Source organism: Podarcis muralis, chromosome 2, assembly GCF_964188315.1.
Source record: "Podarcis muralis chromosome 2, rPodMur119.hap1.1, whole genome shotgun sequence".
NCBI classification, from domain to species: Eukaryota; Metazoa; Chordata; class Lepidosauria; order Squamata; family Lacertidae; genus Podarcis; species Podarcis muralis.
The window spans coordinates 5,386,597-5,412,270 of record NC_135656.1 but is presented as its reverse complement, the minus strand read 5'-3'; the positions used below and the strand labels follow the sequence as shown (position 1 = coordinate 5,412,270).

General features: G+C 46.3%; 2 protein-coding genes across 4 annotated transcripts in view; both read left to right on the top strand.

Annotated features, from left to right (window-relative positions):
- Positions 1–35: 35 nt before the first annotated feature.
- Positions 36–24,461, top strand: INPP1 (inositol polyphosphate-1-phosphatase). 3 transcript variants are annotated; one of them, XM_077923791.1, is made up of 7 exons: positions 41–209; positions 2,709–2,992; positions 5,436–5,642; positions 7,142–7,202; positions 7,698–7,898; positions 10,858–11,032; positions 12,888–24,461. In XM_077923791.1, exons 2-7 carry the CDS (start codon positions 2,864–2,866, stop codon positions 13,381–13,383), a joined length of 1,269 nt encoding a protein of 422 aa, XP_077779917.1. In that variant the 5' UTR covers positions 41–209; positions 2,709–2,863; the 3' UTR covers positions 13,384–24,461. The 3 variants fall into 3 exon arrangements, with proteins under 3 accessions (XP_077779918.1, XP_028577193.2, XP_077779917.1); XM_077923792.1 differs by lacking the exon at positions 5,436–5,642 and having other exon boundaries at positions 36–209; XM_028721360.2 differs by lacking the exon at positions 2,709–2,992 and having other exon boundaries at positions 39–209.
- Positions 13,440–25,674, top strand: part of ESYT1 (extended synaptotagmin 1) — a 78,877-nt gene continuing 66,642 nt past the window's right edge. Inside the window, exon 1 of the mRNA XM_077923790.1 lies at positions 13,440–13,526. The gene's annotated coding sequence lies outside the window, so the exon portion shown is untranslated. The remainder of the gene's footprint in view (positions 13,527–25,674) is intronic.

The following is a 25,674-nucleotide window of genomic DNA, read 5'->3' as shown; positions in this document are numbered from 1 at the left end:
TAAAAATAAGGCGGTTTCCGCGCCCGCCCGCCTCCTACCTCTATGGCTCCACCCACCAAACCTGGGCACAAATCTTACTCGAGGCGCAGAAGTCTAAGGATATAGACTCGTAGCGTTGGAAGGGATCCTCACGGTCATCTAGTCCAACCCGCTGCAATGCTAGCAGTTCTTTAATGGCTGTGCCACACAGGCTTCAGGCTTCTCTGAAGGTAATAACATGTTATCCTCACCACACAAAGTAAGACCCAAGTTAGAAGAAGAATAAACTCCTGGCTGCTTCTAAATTCTCCCTTGATGTTTCCACTGTTTCCTGTGGGCAGCTGCCTCCAGCGGGGAATGGTGCCAAAAGTAACCCAGAAGCCCCCACTTCCCGATTTTAATCTAATTAAAACCATTAAATCTAATCCAAAACGGGTTAAAATTAACTCAGTTTGCTAAGCAATTGAGTTGTGACTTTCACTGTGGCAGCCACCCAAGGGATCAGGAGGCGGCTGTGGCCATCCAGATGTTTTTGGACTGCCAACTCCCTGGGGCCAGTGAGCACTTGGACATTCCCTGTTCTAGCCCAATTGTATCCCCTAATTTGGTCCTTGTAGCCCAAAACACCTGGAGAGCACCAGTTTTAGAGAAGGCTGCCTTACAGTCGCACAGCATCCAGCCTTTATTAAAACATCCACTCTAGGGCTGCAATCCTAATCCAATTTGCCTGGGAGTAAACTCAGTTTAATTCAATAGCGCTTACTTCTGAGCAGGCATGGTTCGGGTTGTGCTACAGGTTAGCAGATTTACCATATGTAACTTCCAAAGCAAATAATATGTTTTCCCCCTGTAAAAATGCTAAGGGATAAAAGTGACACCATCCCACACCCATATGAAATCATGGCTAATTATAGACTAAGGCTATAATCCTAACCCTGCTTGCCTGGGAGTAATTTTGAATAGATGTTGTTTAAAAAGGTTCAAATTTCCATTAAGCCATGAAGCTCACTGGGTGGCCCTTGTGCCAGTCACTATCTTTCAGAAAAATTAGAGAACCACATATGCCACCTTGAGCTCCTTAATTACCGTATTTTTTGCTCTATAAGACTCACTTTTTCCCTCCTAAAAAGTAAGGGGAAATGTGTGTGCGTCTTATGGAGCGAATGCAGGCTGCGCAGCTATCCCAGAAGCCAGAACAGCAAGAGGGATTGCTGCTTTCACTGCACAGCGATCCCTCTTGCTGTTCTGGCTTCTGAGATTCAGAATATTTTTTTTCTTGTTTTCCTCCTCCAAAAACTAGGTGCGTCTTGTGGTCTGGTGCGTCTTATAGAGCGAAAAATACGGTAATAAATAAACCTTAATTCTTCATTCAGACTGTATTGGCAGCTCTAAACTGATAAAGGATCTGTGAACTGCCAAATAAGGAACTAGGATATCACATACACAGCCCAACAAGAAGACAGCATACGAATCAATCTGGCTTACCTGACCCAACAAGCCTCGCCCCCCCCTGCAAACAAACCCGACTGTGGCCAACCACAGACAACCAACCACACCCTGCCCCCTAATACCTCTCACTACCAAAGAAATGTAGGATACCATGGGTAGGCAAACTATGGCCCAGGGGCCAGATCCGGCCCAATCGCCTTCTAAATCCAGCCCGCGGACAGTCCAGGAATCAGTGTGTTTTTACAGGAGTAGAATGTGTCATTTTATTTAAAATACATCTCTGGGTTATTTGTGGGGCAGAGGAATTGGTTCATATTTTTTCCCCAAAATATATTCTGGCCCTCCGCAAGGTCTGAGGGAGTGTGGACCGACCCATGGCTGAAAAAGTTTGCTGACCCCTGTAGTATAGAAAGAGAACATACCCAGTTGACACTGACACAAAACCCCACATGTACACTATGCAAAAGAATATAAGCCTCAACACCCTACCCCACTTCTCCCCCAACCTTATACTGTACTCAACACTAATGTCTCACAACAAATGTAAGAAATTTGTAAGAAAGACTGTACAACCTGAAAAAAGAGACAAGGCATGTACTTTCGTAAACCAAGAAAATCTTTAATAATTTTTTTTTAAGGAACTAGAAAACAACTCACCACTTTGACTATGTACCTACAGAATACGTTTTTCTACAGCAGTAAATAAAACTACAACCAATCTGGGGTTAGGATATTCTAGCTAAAGTGCAAACCAAAGATGATGTTGTTTTTAGCATAAAATCATAAACATAATCACTGGGAGTAGGAAGTAAACCCCACTGAGTGGGACTTAATTGTGTAGGGTTGCACTGTCACTTTTTCTACAGCACCTGGAAATTTTAGGAATAATATACCAAGAACTTTTGCTTGGCATGCGGTGACTTCTGGGCAGGCATGAGCCCTGGCACTACTTCTGTTAGAAATTAATGCTGCAGTTCCATAAATACTTACCTGCGACAAAGTCCACTGAACTCAGTGTGACTACTGTACAGTATAGGATTGTACTACAATGCTGCCTGCAGCTCTTTGCATAATGTATTTACCCAGGGGTTGTATTCTATTTCACACAGTGGGGCTTTCTTCTCTAGATGAATGTGCACGGGAATGGGCTACGTGCCAGTAATTTGCCAACGGTATGCTGAATGAATGAATTCAGTTATCAAAGACTCCCTTGATCCCCAAGTTGATGGCACCGTGTCTCGCTATGATTTCCTGCTCTTGCCTTGCCTCTTCCCCACCAGCCCTGCAAAGCACAACATCCCCCTTTTCGGTGTCAGGGGGAAGGATGCCTTCGGGGAGGTTAAAACCGCGCGCCGGCTAAATTTAGGAGATCCTGAGCGGAGCGCCGCGGCGCCTGAGGTTTCCCCGCCCCTGCGAGGGCCGAGCACACAATCACATGCTTCAGGTCGGTCGGGGCAGAGCTGGGCAGCCGCCTCCTGGCCCGGCAGGCGTGGACTCCAGGAGCTGCGATCCAGCCGGCGGCGGTTCCTCCCCCGGAGCAGGCGCTAGAGCTGCGCGGAGACAGGTGAGAAACGGGAGCGGGGGAAGATGCGCCACGGGGCTTGCCTTCGACCCGCGGGCGCCCCCCTCGATTTGGCCCGGCGGGGCTGGCGCGGGTCCTCCAGCTCTGCCCCTCTCCTGGCTCCGGAGCGGGTGCCTCGCCCGGCCCGGCCGGGGAACGGAAACGGGCGCGGGGCGCGGCAGCGGGCGGAACGTCGAGCGGCTTCTCATCCGGCGGCGAAGGCGTTAATTTCCGTGACGTGGCACGACGGGGTGTCTTGGGGGTCGGGGGGCTTCTTTGGGGTCCCGCGGGGGTGTGGATCCCCCCCCCCGCGCGCCCCAGTCATAATAATCGGAGTGGGACGGTGCTGAATAGGAGTGTCGACATTTAGGACACATCGCCAGGGGCACATGGTTTACATGGTCTATGAATAGGTAGTCAAGGCTGCTTAAAAAGTTCTAAAGTCGAAGTGGGGAACCTTTGGTCCGCAAAATGTTGCGGAACTACAATTCCCATCACCCCTTTTCATGGACTATTCTTGCAAGGGCTGATGGGGGTTGTAGTTTGGCAACCTCTGGAGGGCCAGAGGTTTCTCGCTATTGTGCTAGGAAAGGAGTTCTTGCCCCTTTATGTATAAGCGTAAAGAGAGATTCTGGCAGTTCATAGGAAAGGACTTCCAACTCCACGGTTTCCTGCTCCATTTCTCCCACCCTCTGACCCTCCGTTTCCTCCTTCTGTGTCTCCTGTGGCTGTGGACCAAGAAGAATATTGCCAAGGGTTTACTCCGGAATGTTCCTAGTGTTCTTCCCCTAGCTACCTAATATTTGGCATTATATCTTTTTATGTTGGGGTTGCAACTGAGAAATAATCATAGCAAGAGAGGTGTGCCCGGATACTGGACGCTGTTGGCACAAGGCATCTGTAGCACAGAGGTGCTAATTGCAAGAAACACCAGTGTAAGGACTTTTAAGAGCTCATAAAAATGCAAAGTGCTATGCTTCCATCCATTATTCTTATCAGATGATAGAAGCCTGGGCAAAATCCCAGAGCTTTTGTTGGTCGTTCACTCTAGCACTGTTCTCAGAGATGGGAAGGAGCATTATGTCTTCCTGCTGTGTACATCTCTAACTCCCTTTGGTAGGAAGTACACAGCGGGTGGCGCTGTGGGTAAAAGCCTCAGCGCCTAGGGCTTGCCGATCGAAAGGTCGGCGGTTCGAATCCCCGCAGCGGGGTGCGCTCCCGTTGCTCGGTCCCAGCGCCTGCCAACCTAGCAGTTCGAAAGCACCCCCGGGTGCAAGTAGATAAATAGGGACCACTTACTGGTGGGAAGGTAAACGGCGTTCCGTGTGCGGCTCTGGCTCGCCAGAGCAGCTTTGTCACGCTGGCCACGTGACCCGGAAGTGTCTCCGGACAGCGCTGGCCCCCGGCCTCTTAAGTGAGATGGGCGCACAACCCCAGAGTCTGTCAAGACTGGCCCGTATGGGCAGGGGTACCTTTACCTTTACCTTTTTACATGTTCCTTCCTTTAGTGCTGTGCAGTGCATGCTTTCTCAGAAGTTGAGTAAACATGCATAGGATCGCACTGTTAATCTTTCTCTCTGTCCCTCCACTTTCAATAGGTAGCACTGTATTTTTCTGGGTTTATTCTCTTCAGGCTGGCTAGCTAACTGAGTTAAAAGGTAAAAGGACCCCTGACCATTAGATCCAGTCGTGTCCGACTCTGGGGTTGCGGCGCTCATCTTGCTTCATTGGCCGAGGGAGCTGGCGTACAGCTTCCGGGTCATGTGGCCAGCATGACTAAGCCACTTCTGGCGAACCAGAGCAGCGCACAGAAACACTGTTTACCTTCCCGCTGGAGCAGTACCTATTTATCTGCTTGCACTTTGACGTGCTTTTGAACTGAGCTAACTGAGTTACACTGGAGCAATTAAACAGCAACACAGAATCCCCCCACCCACCCAAAAAAAGGCTCCTTACTGGTCTGTACATAGGTGACTTTGCAATCCTATGCCTTTTTACTTGGCGCAAAGTCACCCTTGTTCCATAGGGCTTGCTCCCCAGGAGTATAGGATTGCAGCTGTACTTGCTGATATTTTAATCCTTTCCTTCCTTCAGGGAGCTCAGGGCTGCATACAAGGTTCTTCTCCCCATCCCTCCTTATCCTTCACAACAATCTTGCCATCTCATTAGTAGGTGGTGCGGACAGCTTGGTGCCTGACTGAGGATTTGAACCTGGGCCTCCGTGGTCCAACCACGGTACCATGCTGGCTTCCAGTACACCCCAAGCGATGGCACAGTAACCTAGGAATCTTGCCTCCTGCACCACTGCCCCTTTCCCTCTGGGCTTCTCCAGGCGCTGTAAACAATCAGAGAGGATGGGGTTTAGGATGAAGGGACGTGCCTCTTGTGCCTGCCTCTTGAATTTGCAATCACGGTTGCTTCTGCCTTCCTCCTTCCCCTGCCCCAGACCATGGCGGCTCTTCTGAAGAGTCTGCTTGCGGCATCGGAGAAGGCAGCCTGCATTGCCCAGCTTTGCCGCCAAGAGGAGGCACTCTTCAGCTTGCTCATTGAGGAGAAGAGAGGGGCGGACAAGAACAAGAAGTTCCTGCAGGACTTCAAGACTTTGGCCGACGTGCTGATCCAAGAGGTTATCAAGCATGATGTGGGGCAAAAGGTATCTGCTGCGGGGAAGGGGCCCCATCACTGTAGGATACGTAAAGAAGGGTTTAATCGCAGGCCAGAGCTAGGGGAAATGTAGAAAGGGGAAGCTCATAGCGGCTGCTGCACTTACCCTCAATTGCAACCCAGCAGGACCTGGGATTGAGCTGGAGCCATAAGGCTATCGGAAGCTGCCTTATACTGAATCAGTCCATCGCACCACCTAACTCAGCATTGCCCACACTGGCTGGCCTTGGTTCCCATGAGCTTGAGACAGGCTCCTGTCCCAGCCCTGCCAGGAAAAGCCAGAGATTGCACCTGGGACCTTCTGCATGTGAAGGGGATGCGCTGTCGCTGACCTATGGCCCTTTGCAGTGGCTAAGCCACCCTGCTCGCAATGATTGTGAAAGTGGGAACAACCTGGTGCCTTCATCCTTCACCTGTTGGAATAATAACAGCTCACATCTATAGTGTCATATAGTGCATGGTCTTTGCATAATTTACCCAGTAATCCTCAAAATTACTCTGTAAGGCTACCTTACGAAGGTAGGCCATTATTACTATCCGCAAATTAGATCGAGAGAACAGTGGCTTGCCTAAGAGTTGTGCGGTACAGAGTGTTAGACTAGGTCCTGGGAGACCAGGGCTCAGATCCATGAGGCTCCTTGGGTGACCTTGCACCAGTTTTCCTGTGTCAGCCTATCCTACTTCACAGAGTCACTGTGAGGATAAAATGGGGAGAGAGAGAACCAAGTACGCCTGCTTGAGCTCTTTGGAGGAAAGGCAGGATATAAAGATAATAATAAGACAATGTCATCAAATGGGGGAGGGAATTTTTTAGGCCATAACTCAGTTTATTAGACACATGGGGGTGGCTGTAAGGTAGGATTCTTTCCCTGGGGTTAAGGGAAGAATTAGATCTAGCCACAAACCTGTGTGTGTGTGTGTGTGTGTGAGAGAGAGAGAGAGAGAGAGAGAGAGAGAGGTTGAGAGGTTGCCCAACCAACTAAGGACATTACAGAATGCAGACATGTCAGAGCAGGACCAGCCATTCAAATAGTGCTAGTGCATTCAGGAGAAAAGTCTGGGTTATTATTACTATTTTAAATACTCCATTCCGTCAACACACACACACACCAATTATGAACTTAAAACATAAAAGCCCTAAGGGGTTAAAGAACTAAAAACATATATGAGAAAATGAACTTGAAAATGAATTAGAAATTGTTCAAAATTCTGTCCTAAAATGAACATATTTTATGTTCAGTTCACCTGACAATTATGGAAGCTACTCTCGCGTGCAGTTTAGAGATATTTGTCCTAATTCCATGAACATCATTAAACCGAACTAATTCATTCCAAGCATTGATGCACAGTTGTCTCTTTCTGATCCGGTGGGAACTTGGGATGATGGGGCAGAAAGACCAAAATAACCTTCTCTTAGATCTGACTCATTAGTGTGACTAAGCCACTCTCTCTTCTTCCTTTCCCCTTCTCCATTGTTGGCGCTACCAGTTTCCAGAATTACAAGATCATATCCGTGGTGAGGAGTCCAACAAATTTGAAAATGGCCTCGGTGAGTGATGGCGTCCTTAAGTGGCAGGGAGAGGGCAATTTTTTATTAATTGCTCTATCAAACTGCTGGTCCTCTTTCTCAGCTTTATCTTAATTAGAATCATTGGCTGCGCCATCATCTTCTGTTGCTGCAGACTCTGGTGTACTTTATGCTCGAAATTAGACTCCCTTTTCTATTCCTAAAGTCAGTTCTCCCACCTCCAGTCCCTTTTGTTGCCCGCAAAAGACTTTTCTGAACTGCACTTGACCTTTTTTATTGGCTACTGTTCTTCTAGGCTTATATTTTTCAAATCTACAGTTTCCCCAACAACTAGTCATCTGAGGAACCCCTGTGCATTACCCCTTGTAGTCTCTCTGAGATGGGTTTAGATCAGGGGTCGGCAACCTAAGGCTCATGGGCCACAAGCAGCCCGTGGAAGTCGTTTTACCGGCCTGCAAGCCGCCCTCCAAGGAAAAGCCCTCCAGCATACTAAATTTTGTTTTTTTGAACTTCTAGGGGAGACGGTGGTGGTGCAGGTTTGCCCCACACAACAAGAAACTGCTGCCCTGTTGGAAAAAGTCCTTGACCGGAAGCAAGCAGCAGCCGAGCTGCTGGCTGCAGCTATTCATCAGGAAGTGGTGCTTTCAGACCCAGCGCTGGATGATGTGGCTGTGACTATCTCCACAGAGAGCATGGCTGTGTGGATTGATCCCATAGGTAAGCCATGCGTCAAGGGTGGGTGTTGGATTGAGCACTCGATGGGGTCGGGAAATAAGAGTTTTGGCTTGGTTGGGCAAGGGGATCTTCCTCCCTTGCCCATTTTTGCTTGCTTGCTTGCTTTAATGTATCTTCGTGAGGGTGTTTTCTTTTTAGGGGGTTGATGTTAAGTTGCTTTGAGTTGCCTTGGGCAAGAAAACACAACCAATAAATAACAACACAGAGCCATAGCTAGTGAGGATCTAGCCAAGGTTTCTGCGCTGGGTGAAGCTTCCAGAGGGGCGCCATTGAGGCCCCCGGCCTCCCAGTATGTCTGGGCTTCAGCTGGAGAGAAAGATGAAAAAGAGAATAGCATCCACAAGCTCCTTCCCCTTTCCCCATGAAGCTGCAGAAGGCTTATTTACAACACAATAGAGGAAAAGTTGGAAAATCTGGAGAGGCTGATTGGCTCTCCCCAGTGAAGCAGAAGATAGGATCCCCTGTGGATTTGCTAGCCTGAGAAAGAAATTCTGGAGGGGCAGAAAACTGAGGAAGAGATCAGTTGGACTAGATGATTCTTAGGGTCCCTTCCAACTCTATGATTCTATGATCCTTCAGAACTTTGAATGTTTTTCAATAAGCTAAAGTTGAGTCATTTTCAGACTCTACATGATATACACACAGGAAAGTAAGGTGTGTGAGAGCATTTTTCCTGCCAGAGGCAGTTCCCTGGCAAGTGCTGGTCAGCCTGGCTGCATTAGGATTGTAATGGAAGGGCGCTTTCTACTTTAGACTTGCAAAAAGCATTTCTTCACCTTACCTGGAACCTAAACAGACTACAAAATTATCATTTCCTAAAACGAGTAATCAAACAAAAACAAAATTGAAAGGAATCTTGTTGATGCTTGGGAGTAAATTTACACGTCAAAACTCCTTGAAAGGGTTTGCACAGAACCAAGAGGAGGGGTGAGTGGCAAAAACCTCAAAAGAGGGGGAATTTTTTTTTAAAAAAAGGAAACCAGAGGGTCTTGGCTGATCTTATGGAAATGCAATCTTTTAATAATCCTATGACCAAATAAATCCAATTCAAAACCTGACCTCAGATAGACAATTACTGCACAAGGAAGTTCTACTTTTGACAAACAATTTGCTTTTACCAGAAGGGATGCTCGTTTTCCCTTTGGTCATACAGTCATAATACTTCTTAGGATTCCTTTGAATTCAAATAATATATTGCCTACTTTTTATGCCCTTTACGAATAAATGTGTTGAGGGGTGGGTGTGTTTGTATGTATGTGTATGTATGTACACAAACACACATCCAGGGGGTTGGGCGCCAAATGGGGTCTTTGACCCAATTTAAGAAAGCCTAGTTTCGGCCCTGAACAACAACAACAACAACAACAACAACAACAACAACGTAAGACAGGAAAGGGATAGCCAACGTCAAGTTCTCAAGGCATTCTTGGACTGCAGCTCCCATCAGCCCCTGCCAGCATGGCTAGTTACTGGAAATGATGGCAGGTCCTGGACATTCAGAAGGTGGCTCGTTGGCTACCTCTCACATAGGAGTTACACTAAATCAGACTATTGGTTTGTCCAGTCACTGTGTACTCTGATGGAAGTGCTCTGATGGCAGGCATCTTTTTCTGCTGCCTCAGGTCATTTGCCCAGTTCTGCCTCTGCTCCCACCCCTGGCTTACGGCCCTCGGAAGGGAATGCTGGAGGTTCCTCAGTCCTGGAGATTCCAAGGCTTGAACCCTGGAGGTCCCATAGGTGAAGCACATGCTCTCTTGCTGTGCTGCAGTTGTTGGGACAGGGAGCCCAGGGGATACAGCTTCTACTATCCTCCCTCTGTGGGGACTACTAGCTTTTGGCAAAAGTTATCGGAGATCCATTCAGCCGCCTCCAGCTCTCTTCTCACGGCCTTATACCACCGGGCCCAACTACCATATTTGTCCTCCTAGCCCATTACTGTCTGCTTCAGCCTCTGCCAACCCTGGTGCTCTCCAGATGTTTTGAACTACCACTCCCATCATCCTCAACCAGCATGGCTGTTCTGATTGAAACGGATGGGTGTTTTACTCCGAAGCACCTGGGTGGTGCGGCAGGTTGGCAGTGGCTGCTCTGCTCTGACTAAAAGTGGCTCTCCATACATGTGTACATACATACACATACATGCATGCATACATACAAACACACCCACCCCTCAACACATTTATTCGTAAAGGGCATAAAAAGTAGGCAATATATTATTTGAATTCAAAGGAATCCTAAAGGAGAATGTTAGCCGTTTTGAGACTCCTTAGGGTAGTGATAAAGCGGGATATCAAATCCAAACTCCTCTTCTTCTTCTCTCCAGGGTCTTGGGCCCTTAAAAATAAATAAATCAATACATTTTGTTAGAGTTTATAGAGAAAAATACAAAACTTAATATCAAATATCTTTTTAACCCAACATTAGTCTAAACAAGATACTGTAAAAACATAGTGGAAAAGGTAAAAAAAGAAAAAAGAGAGGGAGAGAGAGATAGGGAAAAGCTTTAAAAAGCTGTAAAAAACAGGTCTTTCCTATCACCTGCTACCTCCTTTTTTACCTTCCTAGCTGGAAATGCTAAGGAATGAACCTGGGACCTTCTGCCTGCAAAGTCTGGGCTCCAGATACAGAGAAAGCTGCCCGACACTTGGGCGAGACCCTTAGTCCACCTCACCCAGTGTTGTCTGCATTGGCCGGCAGTGATTCTCCAGGGTTCCAGAAGTGGTCTCTCCAGGCCTCCTTTAAGATGCTTGGGATTGAACCTGGTACCTTCTGCATGCAGAGCAGGTGCTCTGCCACTGAGCTACGGACCTTCCACCATGAAGGGGCCCTTCTGCTGCCCAAAAAATGGCAATTCTCCTGTGAGGAGGAGCTCTCTGAGCCCTACTCTGAACTTCCTTCACCAGGCTTGGAACTGGCCATCTCACGGCTTCTCTCTCCTCAGATTCCACCAATCAGTACATCCGTGGGCGTGGCGATGTGCTGCCTGTGGATGGCATCTACCCCTCAGGGCTGCGCTCGGCGCTGGTGCTGATAGGCGTATACAACCGTCACTCAGGCGAGCCTGTCCTGGGCATCATCAATGAGCCCTTCTTCAAGGAAAAGCTGCCAGCACGCAGGTAACAGCACCACCACAGGGCACTCTTCCACAGGTGGGCTAGCCCATTGGGTACCCATTGGGTGCATGCGGATGGAAGAGGCTTGACCCAGACTCACTACTGTGAAGCTTCGCTTTAATCCATGTTTCCTCTAGAGAAGTTGTTGCTTTTCAATTCCACTGCTCAAGTGGGGAGGCTTGGCATCAGGGCCGTCTTTACCCCGGGGGTGCATGGGTGCGGGGCACCCAGGTGCTGAATTCTAGGGGGTGCCAGGCACCCACCGCTGAAGCCGCCTAAGCTCTTAACTATCTACCTGTTATGAAATAATAAATATTTTCAAAGCCAGCCGCTGCTGCCGCCTCCACCCTGGCCGCTTTCTCCTCCCCGGAGTCCCACCCTGCGTGGAGAGGCGTTGCTCTCTCGCCCACCATTGGTTCGGTTACTGCGTCCCTCTTCTTCTTCTCCTTCCTCCTCCTGGGGAGCTTTTAAAAGCACCTGGGTGTGAAGCTGCGTGCCTTTGCGGAGCTCGGGCACCCGGTTCTTGAGGGACAACAGCAGCGAGACTCAGAAGAGCAGGATGCCGCCGCTGCCGCCATGGCCTCACCTGCAACCACGGAGAAGTATATCTTGGGGGTAGACGTGGGCAGCACTAAATTTGGGGGCACTGGGCGGATCTTTGCACCCCAGCGGCGCATATTCTAAAGACAGCCCTGCTCGTCTTTATCACCTGATTTAGCCCATGTCTGCATATGAACCCCTCTCAAGCCAGGTGTGTGTCTCAGTGGTAGAGCGCATCTTATGCAGCAGCAGGTCCAGATGCCATCCCCAGCATCACCTGCCTGAAACTCTGGAGAACCCCTGCCCATCAGTGGGGACAGTCCTAATCTAGATGGTCCGAGTGTCTATCTTGGTATAAAATTGCTTCCTGCGTTCTTAATGCATGCCGACCGCACCCGTCCAGACACATCTTGCTACATGCAAGGAGTGTACAGTGTCTCGTCACTCACAAAAACTCCAGCTCTCAGTCTGGCTATAAAAAATACCCTGCTGAGCTGATTCCAGGGCATTTTGTCCCATCGTTGGATTTTAGAGTTGGAATGTACTTGGAGCTCATCTAGCCCAACCCCCTGCTCAAGACAGGGTCCAAAGGGCATCCTTGGTCGTCCTCTTATCCTTTTTTTTTAAAAAAAAAATATATTTATTAAATTTTCAAAAATTATACAAAAAGAAAAACAGTATTACAAACAAAAACACAAACAAAACAAGTATAATTTCATTCCCTTATTTTCTTATAACTTACTTTCCCGAACTCCTCAAACCTCCCCTTTCTGTATTCCAATCTCTAATTATTTAATTCAGCAAATCCCTCCCCTAATTTCTATTTAATTTTTAACCTTTCTTTTCTTAATTACATAATCATTACAGCTAGAAACCACTTAATTTCTAAACCAACATCGTTCTAACATTCAATAATTTTACAATATTTCTTAAGATAGTCCTTGAACTTCTTCCAATCTTCTTCCGCCGTCTCTCTTCCCTGGTCTCGGATTCTGCCGGTCATTTCTGCCAGCCCCATATAGTCTATAACCTTCATCTGCCATTCTTCCACGGTGGGTAGGTCGTCCTCTTATCCTGGGCCTCCATCCCAGTTGTGTTTTTCTTTTCTAGCAATCTGTGTGCTGCAGCCTCTCACTTTGGCTTTCCACTCACACAGCACTGATGACCACCTCATCCATCCTCCTTGCATCAAGGTTCTTGTTGGGGATGGGGAAAGCAGCATCAACCGGTTGCTGTCTCCACCAGGTCCTAGTACAGCGTGACTCTCTGGTGCTTTTCCTGACTAGCCTTCTCTGACACGTCCCTCTTTTTTTTGCAGGTGGCAGAGCAAATATCACTGGGGCATCTCCTATGGGGGCACCCGCCTGAGCTCGCTAAGCCGGCCCCAGCTGCGGACTTCCCCTCGTGTGGTCCTGAGCAGCAATGAGAAAGTGGCGCTGCAGGAAGCCCTGACCCCCCTGTATGGGCAGCAGCTGTGCTTTGCCTCCGGTGCCGGGTACAAGATGCTGTGTGTGGCGCTGGGGCTGGCCGACGCCTACGTCCTCTCGGAGGGCAGCACCTTTAAGTGGGACTCCTGCGGCCCCCACGCCATCCTGCTAGCCCTTGGCGGAGGCATGGTTGACCTTTCGGAGGCCTTGAAGTCCTGGCAGGCTGGGCAACGCAAGCCGCTACCGGAACTGACTTACAACAAGCCTGTGGAGGGCGCTCTGGGTGCTGAGCGCTGGGCCAACCAAGGAGGGCTTGTGGCCTACATCCACCGGGAGCATCTGGAGGCTGTAATGGCCACTCTGGCAGCTGCAGCAAACACCTTCTAAAGCTCCTCCTCTTCCTCCCTCCAGGGCATTTTCACCTCAGCACCCGGGGAGGAAGCCAGTCTCTGGGCAAAGGGCCCCAGCTTCCTCACCTACCAAGGGACCAGTCGGTTACTGACAAAGGCAACACACCTGGATCAGCTAAGGTTGTACCTTTGACTTCTGGCGTTTCTGTGCCCTGTTTCCGCCATGTTCCAGTGGGGAGGAGCAAAGAGATCACAAATCACTCATGCACCACAAACCATGGTTTTTATCTTAACTGTAGCCAGGAAATGTAACCTCCATGCATGCAGAGGGGGTCGTGGTGACCTTAAATTGTGCCCTTCTCCCCACCTGATCCTTGGTGCTTTGCTCCTTTTACATGAATAATACGTATTATGGGTAATGCAGTAGACATGCATTGGGACCATTATATAGCTTCCAATTTGGATTTTCTTTAGCCCTCTCTGCTTCTGGTATCTTGCACAGAGCACTGTGACCAGCACTGTTTTTAGCTGTCCACAGCACAGGCCTGTTTTCTGGGGTGCATCAACCACTCTCCTTGCTTGTGACATGTGATCTGGGTCATCTGCAGCTTGATCTGTGAGCAGCTAGTGGTTGGTTGGTTGGTCAGTCCTAGTCAAGCCATGTTATGAAGACAGTCTAGGTGGCCTTCAGCTCTGTGAGGAGCGTCTGCACCAATCCTGCTTCTGTGGTTTGTGGCATTTACTCTCTAACACGGAATCCGTGTTGAGGGAGGTTAGGCTGCATATCTGTAGCAAAGAGTTCCTCAGGATCATTTGTAAGGAGCCGTGGCAGCTGAAATAATCAATCAAAGTATGTGCTGTGATTCTGGGAATACCCTCCCAAAAATTGCTATTGTATCAAATTGCAGCTTATCCGGACTGAATCATCTTCATATGAGTTCAGTTTCATGCAGAATAACTGACCGTTCCCTGAGAGTCCCTAAATCCTACCTCCAGCCCCCTTGACAGGGATGGGGAACACGGCCCTTTGGATGTTGCTGGCCGGAGCTGGTGGGAGTTGAGAGCCCAGCAAGATCTGAAGGCCACAGGCAAGCCATGTCAGGAATGCAATTCTGGGTAGGGAGGGAAGAAGGCATGGTCGCAATTCACCCATTCACTGGCCTTGTCCTGTAGCCACCCATATTTCAGATGTTTCTAACACATTGCTTTAGAAACCAACCAACCAACAATTGCTCAGCTTTTAAAAAAATATTTGGAATCAGAATAAGAAAATTAAGGTTGACCAATTGTATACACATGAACACACAAACTTATATATGGTTTCTGTAATTTACTTTGAACACATCATGTGAGTGTTCTTCGAGCAGAATTTAAATTTTTAAAAGTTTATTTTTACTTGTTACAGCAGTTGCACACTATTTTAATAGTAATAAACTGTATCTAAGATTGGAATTGCACAGAATATTCTAAGATTTTTTTAAAAGTAGGTGAATCTGAAATATTAAACACAGCAGAATATTCTGATAACTGCTGAAGTGCATGCTTGGGGAACGCAAGTACCAGTTTTTCTTCTACCAAGGAATCTAACTTGCAGTAAATTGATTTGCCACCTTTTCAGGAAATGCTCAACATAATGTTACCAACAACGAAGATCAAATATAAAATCAGTATTTTAAATAACATGAGATCAAAACTTAAACTAAAACAAGGAATATGTCAGAGCAGCAATAGTATAATTGGCCAAAATACACCCTCACTTTAAAACACAAATTGTATCTCTGAGAATTTTGGGGGGCAAACTGTGTTTTGTTTCCTAGAGTGCAATCCTATGCTCCAGTCTCACTGTGTGCTACACGAGAGGAGCACGAATCGCAGTGCTGCCATGATTGTTTGTTTGTTGTTTTACTTGTCCTTCACCAGCAGATCCCATGGCTGGTTACAACAATTTAAAAATCAATATTAAAAAATGCTAAAACATATTACAGTCACAGGAATAGGGTGAGTCCTGAAAATGCAAATGTCAGGTGTAAACGGCCAGGTGGAAGAGGTGTGTCTTCAGCATTTAGCAGAAGGTTCCTGGGGAAGGTGCAAGATGCACCTCTGTGCGAAGGGAGTCCCACAGTCCAGGGGCTGCCACAGAAAATGGGCTGCAACTACAGCTCCATCTGCCCCAGCCAAGGCACCAGGTTGGGGAAGGCTAAGCTACGAGGAACTGCCTCTCTGGTGGGATTGATTTTTAACAGCATTTAATTGGAATAACTAAGAATGCTGGGGATGTTGTGACATATCGCCATCCTCCCTGGGCGCAAGAAATATAATGGTTTGGAAATCTTAATGAATACTCAAAGCAGCCCTGGGGCCACAGATGCCTGTGCCGCTCCTTTGCATTAAAACAAGCTGGCAGTCTTGCAATACTCTTCTGCCACTAGATGGCACGATAGCCCCTGGGTGATATTTATTTACCAAGAGTTGGATTGAGAGCCTGGAGCTGAGCTTTCACCTATGACAGAGTATTTTATAACATAAACCTGGCTCGATTCCATATTTGCTTGTTGCATATTCTGTAATCAGATCTGCTACAGGCTTCTTCTAATGGAAAGAGCACAGACCTGGTACATAAAAACACTTTGTGCCATGTAAAATGGAGCCACATTTGTTTTTACTGTTCAGCCTATGACTTATATTGACCCCTAATTATTCTGTGCAAATTCAGGTTTCTAGTATTGTGCACCTGAGAATTCCAGCTGCTGCTGCTCCCACTTCCTCCTCCTCCTCCTCCTCCTCCTCCTCCTCTTTTTCTTTAAAAAAGCTTCTTTGAATAAGCAAAATGCAGCACAATCCTAACTGTGTCCAGAGAACTACGTCCTATTGAATTCATTGGGGCTTACTCCCAAGTAAGTTGGCTTCAGATTCCTCAGTGGTGAAGGACAGGTGCCTTTTCTGGCTGCTTTGGACTACAACTCCCATCAACTCAGCCAGCATGGCCAATGATCAGGCATGTAGGGAGTTGCCACCCAAGAATATCTGAAAGGCCCCACCCCTTGTCAGATCCTTATGGCTGAGAAGATAGGCTAGGTGTTGTAGGAAATCTCGAAATCCCACAAGGAGATTGAGTAAAATCCCCAAGTTAGACGGAACATCCTCAGGATCAGGAGAAACAAAAGGGCCTGACTGAACATGCAATATTGCATCCCTAAATACTCCCAGTTGCAGAAATTGGACATGTCTTTGCTTAGAGTAGCCATTGACACTTGGCCAAATGAATGGACACCAATTTGCATGTGCTGCGTGTAGGTGCGCATTTAAAAATATTAGTAGGTTCTATCCTACTAAGTCATAGTCACTAGACCCATTGATTTCAGTGATTCCAAGTACAACTTAGTTGGCTATATGATATTACCTTGAGTATGACTGGTGTGTTATGTCACTCTATAATTCTACATAGGAATACTATACATCTCACTGTCGTGGGGAAGACTGTGGCCTGTGGGTTTGTGCTTAGTCTGCTGCCAAGGTGCTATCTGTTGATGGGCAACTTCAGCGCCCCTGCTCTTCCTTCTGTATCTTTCAACCAGACCTGGAATGCACAGCCATTCAAATAGGACACCTTCATACAGAGAACTGCCACCTGTCCTCATCCTAAGCCTCTGATAGCTCTGAAAATCGACAACTGTCTTCTGTAAAATAGGACACCTGAGCACCTGATATTTGCTGTTCTTCTGCTAATGAGTGAACGTTATTCCATTTCTCTTTAATCTCAGCTTTTTCCACATTCTGCATAATCTAAATAGGATCCATTTGTTTGTATATTTAGGTAACTTTGTAAACAAACAATGCAAAATTAAGAGACAGTCTTTTTTATATATAAAAAAGAAGTATTTCCCCCCGATGGCTGGGAGTGCTAGGATGGGAAGCATCCATGTAATCCATCTTATCTTAGACACACACCAGTGATGCATCAGAGGAGCACCTTACTTGATATAGTTCTTGGTGGGGAGAGATAGATAAAGAGATAGAGAAAGAGGTTGCATTGGAAGTAAGCAAAGACACCACAGGGGACTTGAACCCCGTCCTAGAAACCAGGAGTGCCAGCCACCAGCGCCTTTTGACTTTTTTTTTCTTTTTTCTTTTTCTTTTTTTTTTTTTTTTGGCAATGCAACAAGGTGAAAAGCAAAACCTGAGAGAATACTCTGAATACAGAATGTTCTCTCAGGAGAAAGAAAACCCTTAAGAGTTATAAAGTTGCAGACAGAACACAACCGAGCAAAGGATATTCACCTAGATGTGTTTAAGTCACAGAGTGCCATTTTGACTGCCATCAGTTTGCAGGGCAGAAGAAAGAGACTGGTTCCAGTCTTAAAACTCTGCCTTTATGCTCCCCTTTTCATTTGTCCCCCTGAAGTGTGAATTCATGGGCCTGGCAGTTCCTTCTGCTGGTCTGTGAAAAGCAATCTGGACTGATTAGTCTGTCCCCAACCCATTCCCGCAAATTCCAGTGAAATGGAACACAGCTGTTCTTACTGACCTGACTTCTGCAGGAAGAGCTGGCTTCACCTGAGTGTGGTGGGCTCTTGGACAGAACTGTGAAGAGATCAAGCAAGGGGAAATTGAGAGGCCAGCACAAAAGGATTGTACTGAAAAAGATCACTGAATTGTGGAGTGTGAAGTACACTTGCCATTAAGGTTCCTGAAGAATTGCAAAATTCTATTTCTTGTGTCACTGAGATGCACCTGGAAGAGACTAGGGTCTTCAGCAGCCCTCCCCTCCAGACACAGGAGCAAAAACAGCTGGTTACCTAAAGCAGCGCAGTCAAGACGCAGGTGTCTCTCAATCCTGCACTGCAGATGTTCACTTGATGTATCAAGAGCTCTGACACTGCCTCTTACTTGTCAATGGAGCAGATCTGCTTCAGGCACAGGTAGCTCTGTGAGGTCTGTAAAAAAAAGAGCTGGAACAAAACAAGGATGGCTGTCCCACCAAAAGATGTACCTTATTGTGTGGTGATGGCACAGGAAAGGGCCTCCCCTGCAGTGCTGTCCCGACAAGAGAAGTCCCTCCAGGTAGAAGCATGGAGAGTTACTGCATTCGGCTTTTGAGTTCGCGGCTCTTCTGAAAAAGTGATTGAATAACCAACATTGCTCAATACAAACTCTTTGGAATATTTAGTTTGCATATTTGATGTATTATTCCATTTAGAGCCTACCTTTTCTCCAGCAGGCTCAGGGTGCTTGAATGGTCCCCCTCACTGCAACCTGAAAGAATCTTTATACAAAGAGTTGCAGGCAGAACACAACAGAGATTTTCTCCTCAGCCAAGCACAAGATACTCACCTAGTTGACCTTCAGCCAGAAAACACACACCTGTATTGCTGCTATAATTACAATGGAGCATTTAGAGATCACTAGTTATTAGTGCCTATTGCCCCTCTGATAATTCAAAAGTTTTCTTATAGAAGCTACAATTGCAGTTGAAGGTAACAAGAGATTACAGGCAAAGGAAGCAGTTTGCTACACCAGGTTTTTAAATATATTAGCTTAGGAACAGAAGTACTGGCGAGGATCCAATTTTTAGTATTTGTCGGAAACCCAGCAACTATCAATCCTTTCATGCAGGTTTTCACCAAAAAGCCAGTAATACTATTTTGGTCAAATTAATTTTTTAATAAAGTCTCAGCATTAATGGATCATGTTTCCTGCATTAAAGAGACATACATGTACCCCAGACAAAGAAAACTGGGAGCTACATGCCTCCTTTATCTACAGGAGATAGGGGTACAGACCTCTCTTCCAAAATGTTTCACAAATGTGGGTTATTATTATTTTGTATGGCCCCACTCTCTGGTCATTAGTTGAACAATCAGCCACCCCCTTTATGTACGAGTCAAAATGGCCAGAGAGTCAGGATTCATAAGATTTCAAATATTTTCTCAGTCATTTCAGCCTTACCATTAGCAGACAAAATTTTCTGCCCTTTGTGTACAGGAAAAAATGGTCATGGCTCATCTTTCCTAATTATGAATATGTATGTGCTTAAATGTTTGCTGGACTTATTTTGCTTAAAAATGGCCTACAAAATGGTGAAAACCTCTACTCACTCCAATGCCACCTCTACCATTGCCATCAGTGGATTCACCCTCAAAATGCCTTATTTGCTTATTCACACTGAAATTCGCAAGGCAACTGTTACAGACAAAGGAAGCAGTTTGATGCACCAGGTTTTAAAATGGGTATTCTAAATGTATTACCTTAGGAACAGAATTACTAGCGAGGATCCAAAATGCTGGCATGTTTGGAAACTTCTGGATTTATACACATCTGAAGGAACAAAAACTCAGCAATATTTTGGTGACCCTCTTCTGCAGTTGCCCAGTAACTACAGTTAGGTATAATACTCTCACCCTTGGTTGGTTGCTTTTTGCTGCTGCTCCTTGTGGCTTTCTCAGTTATTTCCCCCTTTTATGCTTCCCCCAGAACCAGTTCTTGATCCTAGTAGCTTCCAAACCTTTTCTGGTTCAATAGTTATTTCTCTTTCCATGCCTTCATTCTTTTCTAACTTCACCAATCTGAAGGGGCTCCTGGAATGCTTGTCAGTTGCCTTTATTCCCATCAGGGAAAAGGTTGGGAAATAATAATAATAATAATAATAATAATAATAATAATAATAATAATAATGCCTCTTCCTAGCTTCCTGTGCCAAATGCCACCACTTTTAAGCCAGCTGCTCAAGAGGGTTTGTTATTCTACTCCCTGGAATCCACATTATAAATAAATTGAAGTTCTGCCCATTAGCGAAGGAGCTTCTCTATAGTCCCCAAGAAGCTATCACAAAATGGCTGCAAAGTATTTTTGTCAACAAGCTAACATGAAATTAGAAGGAACTATGTTGCCTTCTCCCCCTCTGCTTTGCTCTTTATCACAGGCACAGCCTTTTCTCCCCCTGGATCCCCCTCCCCTTCTCACTTCTAAGGCTCACCTGTGTTAAAATCTTCCCAATCTTGGTTTTTCTAACTTCTGGAGCGAGTGGTCGCAGACTAGATCCAGGGGCTCTTGGAAGAAGCTGGTTTTCTGGTTCCATTTCAATCAGGGTTTAGGCCTGGTTTTGGCACAGAAACTGCCTTGGTCACCCTGTATGATGAACTCTGTCAGGAGAGAGACAAGGGAAGGTGCTCAGTGGCCTGGAATACCTTCCATCAGCTTCAGACAGGGATAGCCTAACCACGGTTGTCTATGCTCTGGTGACCCTTTATTGGGTTATTTTTGTTTTGTGGATTTGATATTTTATGTGAACCACCCTTAGACCTTCATTTATAGGGCAGTATAGAAAATAAATTGATGATGATGATGATAACAACTTCGGCAACAGAAACCCCAGCCTGTTCTTTTTATGAAATGGCTTTTCCAGTTGCCTTTTAAAAGAAAAGCCTTCTATTTTCTGTATTTATTCTTCACTCTGCTTGAAGCAGACTTCGTATCTCCCCACTTGCCCTGTCCTGTGCTCCTTTTCACATCCAAAGACTTGTTGGTTGAAAGGTAAATAAACTTGATTTCGCCCCTCACGTTCTTTCATTTGTCTTAGTTTTCCCTTGGCTTTTCTAGTCATCGGGTGTTTTTGTTTTTCTTGATTCTCTTCAAAATCTTCATCTTGGTATTTTTATGTGTTTTCAGTTTAAATTTTGCTTGGCTAAGCTTTCTTTTGGGGGCTTCCTCAAAGTCCATCATCTGTCCACAATTTACTCTCCCTGTTTTATTAGGATCAATTCTTTGATGGCCTTCTATTTTCTTACAGTTTCCTTTAACTTAAAATTTATTGCCTCTCCTAACACTTTTTAGGGAGCCACTAAATTAAGATTTGTTGTATCTCTTTTTAAAGTTGTAAATAATAATTTTTCTGTGCCGTACGATTCCTTTGTTTACTTTTTAAAAAAATATTAACTATAGTTTTAAAAGGAAATCTAACCTAAGCTGGTTTTAGTTTCCATTTTAAACCTATTCCCCCAGCCTCCCTCTGGACCTAATTCCTCTGCCCATTAGCTCCTTCAGTTCTGACCAGTGAGAGGGCTAAAACCAGTACTATAGCCAGGGACAGTCTCACTCACTAGAATCTGGCTCGCTCCTTCCACCACCTGTTGGTCATAAAGACACATAAAAAAGTCCCTCAGCCCATTAATACAGTGGATACAAATGTCTTTGTTTTCAACATGGGATCATTGCGCATGGGTAAGAAATTAGTGGTGGAGAGCAGGCGGAGGTGTGACTGGCGCGCAACTCAGGGGCGTGGCATGCGTCCTGGGGGCATGGTGTGCCGCATGCGGGGGCGTGGCACCCAGCGCAGGGGGGACCAGCCACGATGGCACCCCACTGGGATCATGTGCCGGGGGCGGTGCGCTCCCCCCTACACCCCTGTTCTTCCGCCAGTGCTCGTCCCTTCAAATATTTTATTGGAGAGGGGCTTAAGAGGGGTTAGCTCCTAAGTTGAGGTATGCGTCATTCCTGGATCAATGTCTTTGGTTACTTGGCTATGTGTAGCACCTGCTGTGCCTTTGAACGGCATTTTGCCCATGTATCACACTGATCTGAGCATTAAAGATTTTGGTAGATGCTGCAACCTGAGTTTGAATTCTTCATTGAGTGGGAGACGGGAAACTCTCCTCCACAGCATGCTTTTCTGGAGATTCTCCTGACCCTCCCATAGCCAGCTTTTGGGGAGGGGCCTGTGGGTGTGTGGGTGTCTGTACTCTTCCCTTTCTTGTTCCTCCCATAATTTCTACCCGGTTGTAATTGAAAGTGGCAGCATGAGCAAACATCTAAGGGATTGCAGGTAGAAAATCGTCTTCTAGCTTTTATTTTTTGGTTGCTTGGAAATACTCTGGAGAAAAGGGGACCTAGACAGCTGTGGGAAGATGGGGACCTTCGGTCCTTACAACCTACTGGGAAGAGTTGTAGAGATCATTAGGCCTGAGTTGTTTTGGTTTCTTTGAACAAAGAATTAACATCACTGACACTGGTGTTTTTATTGCTGACCTGCTCCTGACTCCTGCTCCCCAGGGTTCTTCCCAACCAATTGGAGACTGCACTGCTATGCCCGCCTTTGCTCCTCTCACTTCATACCTCTCCAGGTCCTGGGGGAGAGGAGGCTGTCACAGCAGGAGGGGAAGACACCCTGGCTTCTTCACCAGCCTGACTCATCTCTGCCTCTTGGCCTCCGTCCTCCCACTTTCCTGCTTCAGCTTCTGCTTCCAGACTTCTCTCTGCCACAGACTCTCCCTGCTCACTAAATCCTGTTACCTCTTCAGCTGTACCTCCTCCCCATCTGTTCCCTCTTCTTCCTCTGACCACTCACTGTTGTCCCACCACCACCACTCCCTGGCCTTTGATCCTTCTTCCCTTGGGGGTTCCCCAGCTGGATCCTCCCACCATTCCTCTGTGTCCAGCCAGTCCATGACACTAATCGTATAGCAATTTAATACAGAGCTCTGAATTTCATTGCCAGTAATATTTGATGAAGACCTCAGTAAGTTGGCATCGTTAATGGTGCTTTTTCTTGTGTTGTAACAGTGTTCTGGAACGGTCTGTAATTTAGGTTAAACAGTAAAATGGGTAAGCCAAGATGGCTTCAGCTGCCGGCTGTGTATTAAAAAGCTTCTTTGCTCATCCTGTGATATCTGCTCGGCAAGTAACAGCTACTCTGTTGCACAAAAAATGCTTTTAGCAAGATAAGCTTATGAGAAATGTAATCAGCTAATGCAGGAAGTATTTATTTATTTATTTGTTCCTGCCAAGCGCCACATGAATAGTCTATAAATGTGCACAGGGAATGGAGCCTGATCCTGTGCAGAAATTAGGATTCAGTGCCTTAGGGGTGCACACCTCACTCTGCATAAGAATAGGGTTATTGATGCGCAGGGTGACCTTGGGAGGAATCCTGTCCCATTCCTGTGCTTTCCTTTTGCTTCAGACAGCAGTGACAATGCAGAGCCTTGTCGGCTGAGCAAACCAAAGCCCTCTTTAGCTCTGTAATGTCTGTGTATTCTGTGGCACAATTTCCAGGTCACAAAAGTAAAAATGTGGACTTCCCTGGGATCTGCACCACCTTGTAAACCTGAATAGGTTAGCCACGGAGAGAAAACACGGTGGTGTTTTCATTCCTCCCTCCCCTTACTTCAAGTCAGGCATAGGCAAACTTGGCTCTCCAGCTGTTTTGGGACTACAACTCCCATCATCCCTAGCTAACAGGACCAGTGGTCAGGGATGATGGGAGTTGTAGTCCCAAAACAGCTGGGGGGCTGAGTTTGCCTGTGCCTGCTTCAAGTTTAGTGTAGGTAAGGAAGGAGCCCAAAGAATCCAATGCAGAAACTGCCTTAGCAGCTGGTAAGCAGAGACCGTGGTAATCAGCAGAGCAAAAGCAAGGTACATTATTGCCTAAGATGGAAGATCCAAATGCTCTACACACACACACACACACACACACACACACACACTTTTCAGTTGGAATTCCACAAAATAAATCCCTGCAGGAATGTGTGTTTTTGATGGATTGGTCTGTTCATCTCTTCACTGCTCTGTTTACTACCTTTTCACGTGTAAAATTGACTCGCTTCCTGGCAGGACCAGGCCAGATAAACAACTGCAATATAATATACCAAACATATTATCGTTGTCAAGGAGTCAGTTTAGACCTAGGTTCAAATCCCCACCCAGTAACGTGACACCCAAATATCAAATGTATTACTGTAGCATTCCTTGGCAGAATGGTAAGACAACACTCCCACGCGGCAGGTCAGTGTAGCTCCTATGAAATTTGTAGGACTTAATTCTGCCCACTTATATACCTTATTTTTTGCGGGGGGAGGGGAGGACTCACTAGAAAAGTGGTTCTGAAGGGACGCGATGCATCACACTGGTGTGGCAGGGAGATTCAAGGACAATCAATATTGTATTTTAGGAATAATTCATGTTCTTATGTAGCTGCATTGTTTTAAACTTTCTGTATGTCCCCATTATCATATTATAAGGTAGTTGTGTTCTATGTTATAAATCAAGCACTGTTAGGAGTTGTTTCTTTTTGTTTTCCAATGTATTTCTTATCAATAAAAAATTTGGTGTGGCACAAGCAAATTTTTATTCTGAAATTGTTGCCCAGAGAAAAAAGCTTGAGAACCACTGCATTAGAGGAATGCATACAGCTGTTTAGCAAGCATGGTGTCAGGAGCTTCCTAGATGATGAGAGCAATAGACTTGGAAAGAGGATGCTGTTGGACCACATTTGTTTAAAGAAGGGCAAGAGAGATTATTTCTGAAAATAAAGGTGCAGATCTTCAAGCCTGTTTCAGAAGGTCTTGCCCCCTCTTCTCCAGCGTTTGTGACCTGTGCATTCGTACCTGGTAGTAAGGAAAACAACTTTTTATATGAATTTTTGCTCTATTATCAATGTGTTCTGAGCCTCGGTGTCCTGCTTAAATTAAACCTTCTTTGACAGAGCACAAAGAAGTCGCACAAATCCTCATGGACAGTGTTTGTATTCATAATAATAATAATAATAATAATAATAATAATAATAATTTATTATTTGTACCCCACCCATCTGGCTGGGTTTCCCCAGCCACTCTGGGCGGCTTCTAACAAAGATGAAAAATACACTAAAATGTCACATATTAAAAACTTCCCTGAACAGGGCTGCCTTCATATGTCTTCTGAATGTCAGGTAGTTGTTTATCGCTTTGACATCTGATGGGAGGGCGTCCACAGGGCGGGCGCCACTACCGAGAAGGCCCTCTGCCTGGTTCCCTGTAGCTTTGCTTCTCGCAATGAGGGAACCGCCAGAAGGCCCTCGGAGCTGGACCTCAGTGTCCGGGCAGAACGATGGGGGTGGAGACGCTCCTTCAGGTATACTGGGCCGAGGCCGTTTCGGGCTTTAAAGGTCAACACCAGCACTTTGAATTGTGCTCGGAAACGTACTGGGAGCCAATGTAGGTCTTTCAAGACCGGTGTTATGTGGTCTCGGCGGCCGCCCCCAGTCACCAGTCTAGCTGCCACATTCTGGATTAGTTGTAGTTTCCGTGTCACCTTCAAAGGTAGCCCCACATAGAGCGCATTGCAGTAGTCCAAGCGGGAAATAACTAATACAGTGTTACAAGCTGGCAAATGCACCAGTCTTGGGAATTCAGATGTAGGGAAAGTGTGTTTGTTTGTTTGTGCTTCGGTAAGTAGCAGGGAAGTGGGAAATGACACCGTTGTTAGTGTGGGGGTAGTGAGAAAGAGGAGGAAATGTACGCAGAGCTGCAACATGCAAATAAGATAAAGCCAGTACAGTTTGCATGATAAAATATAA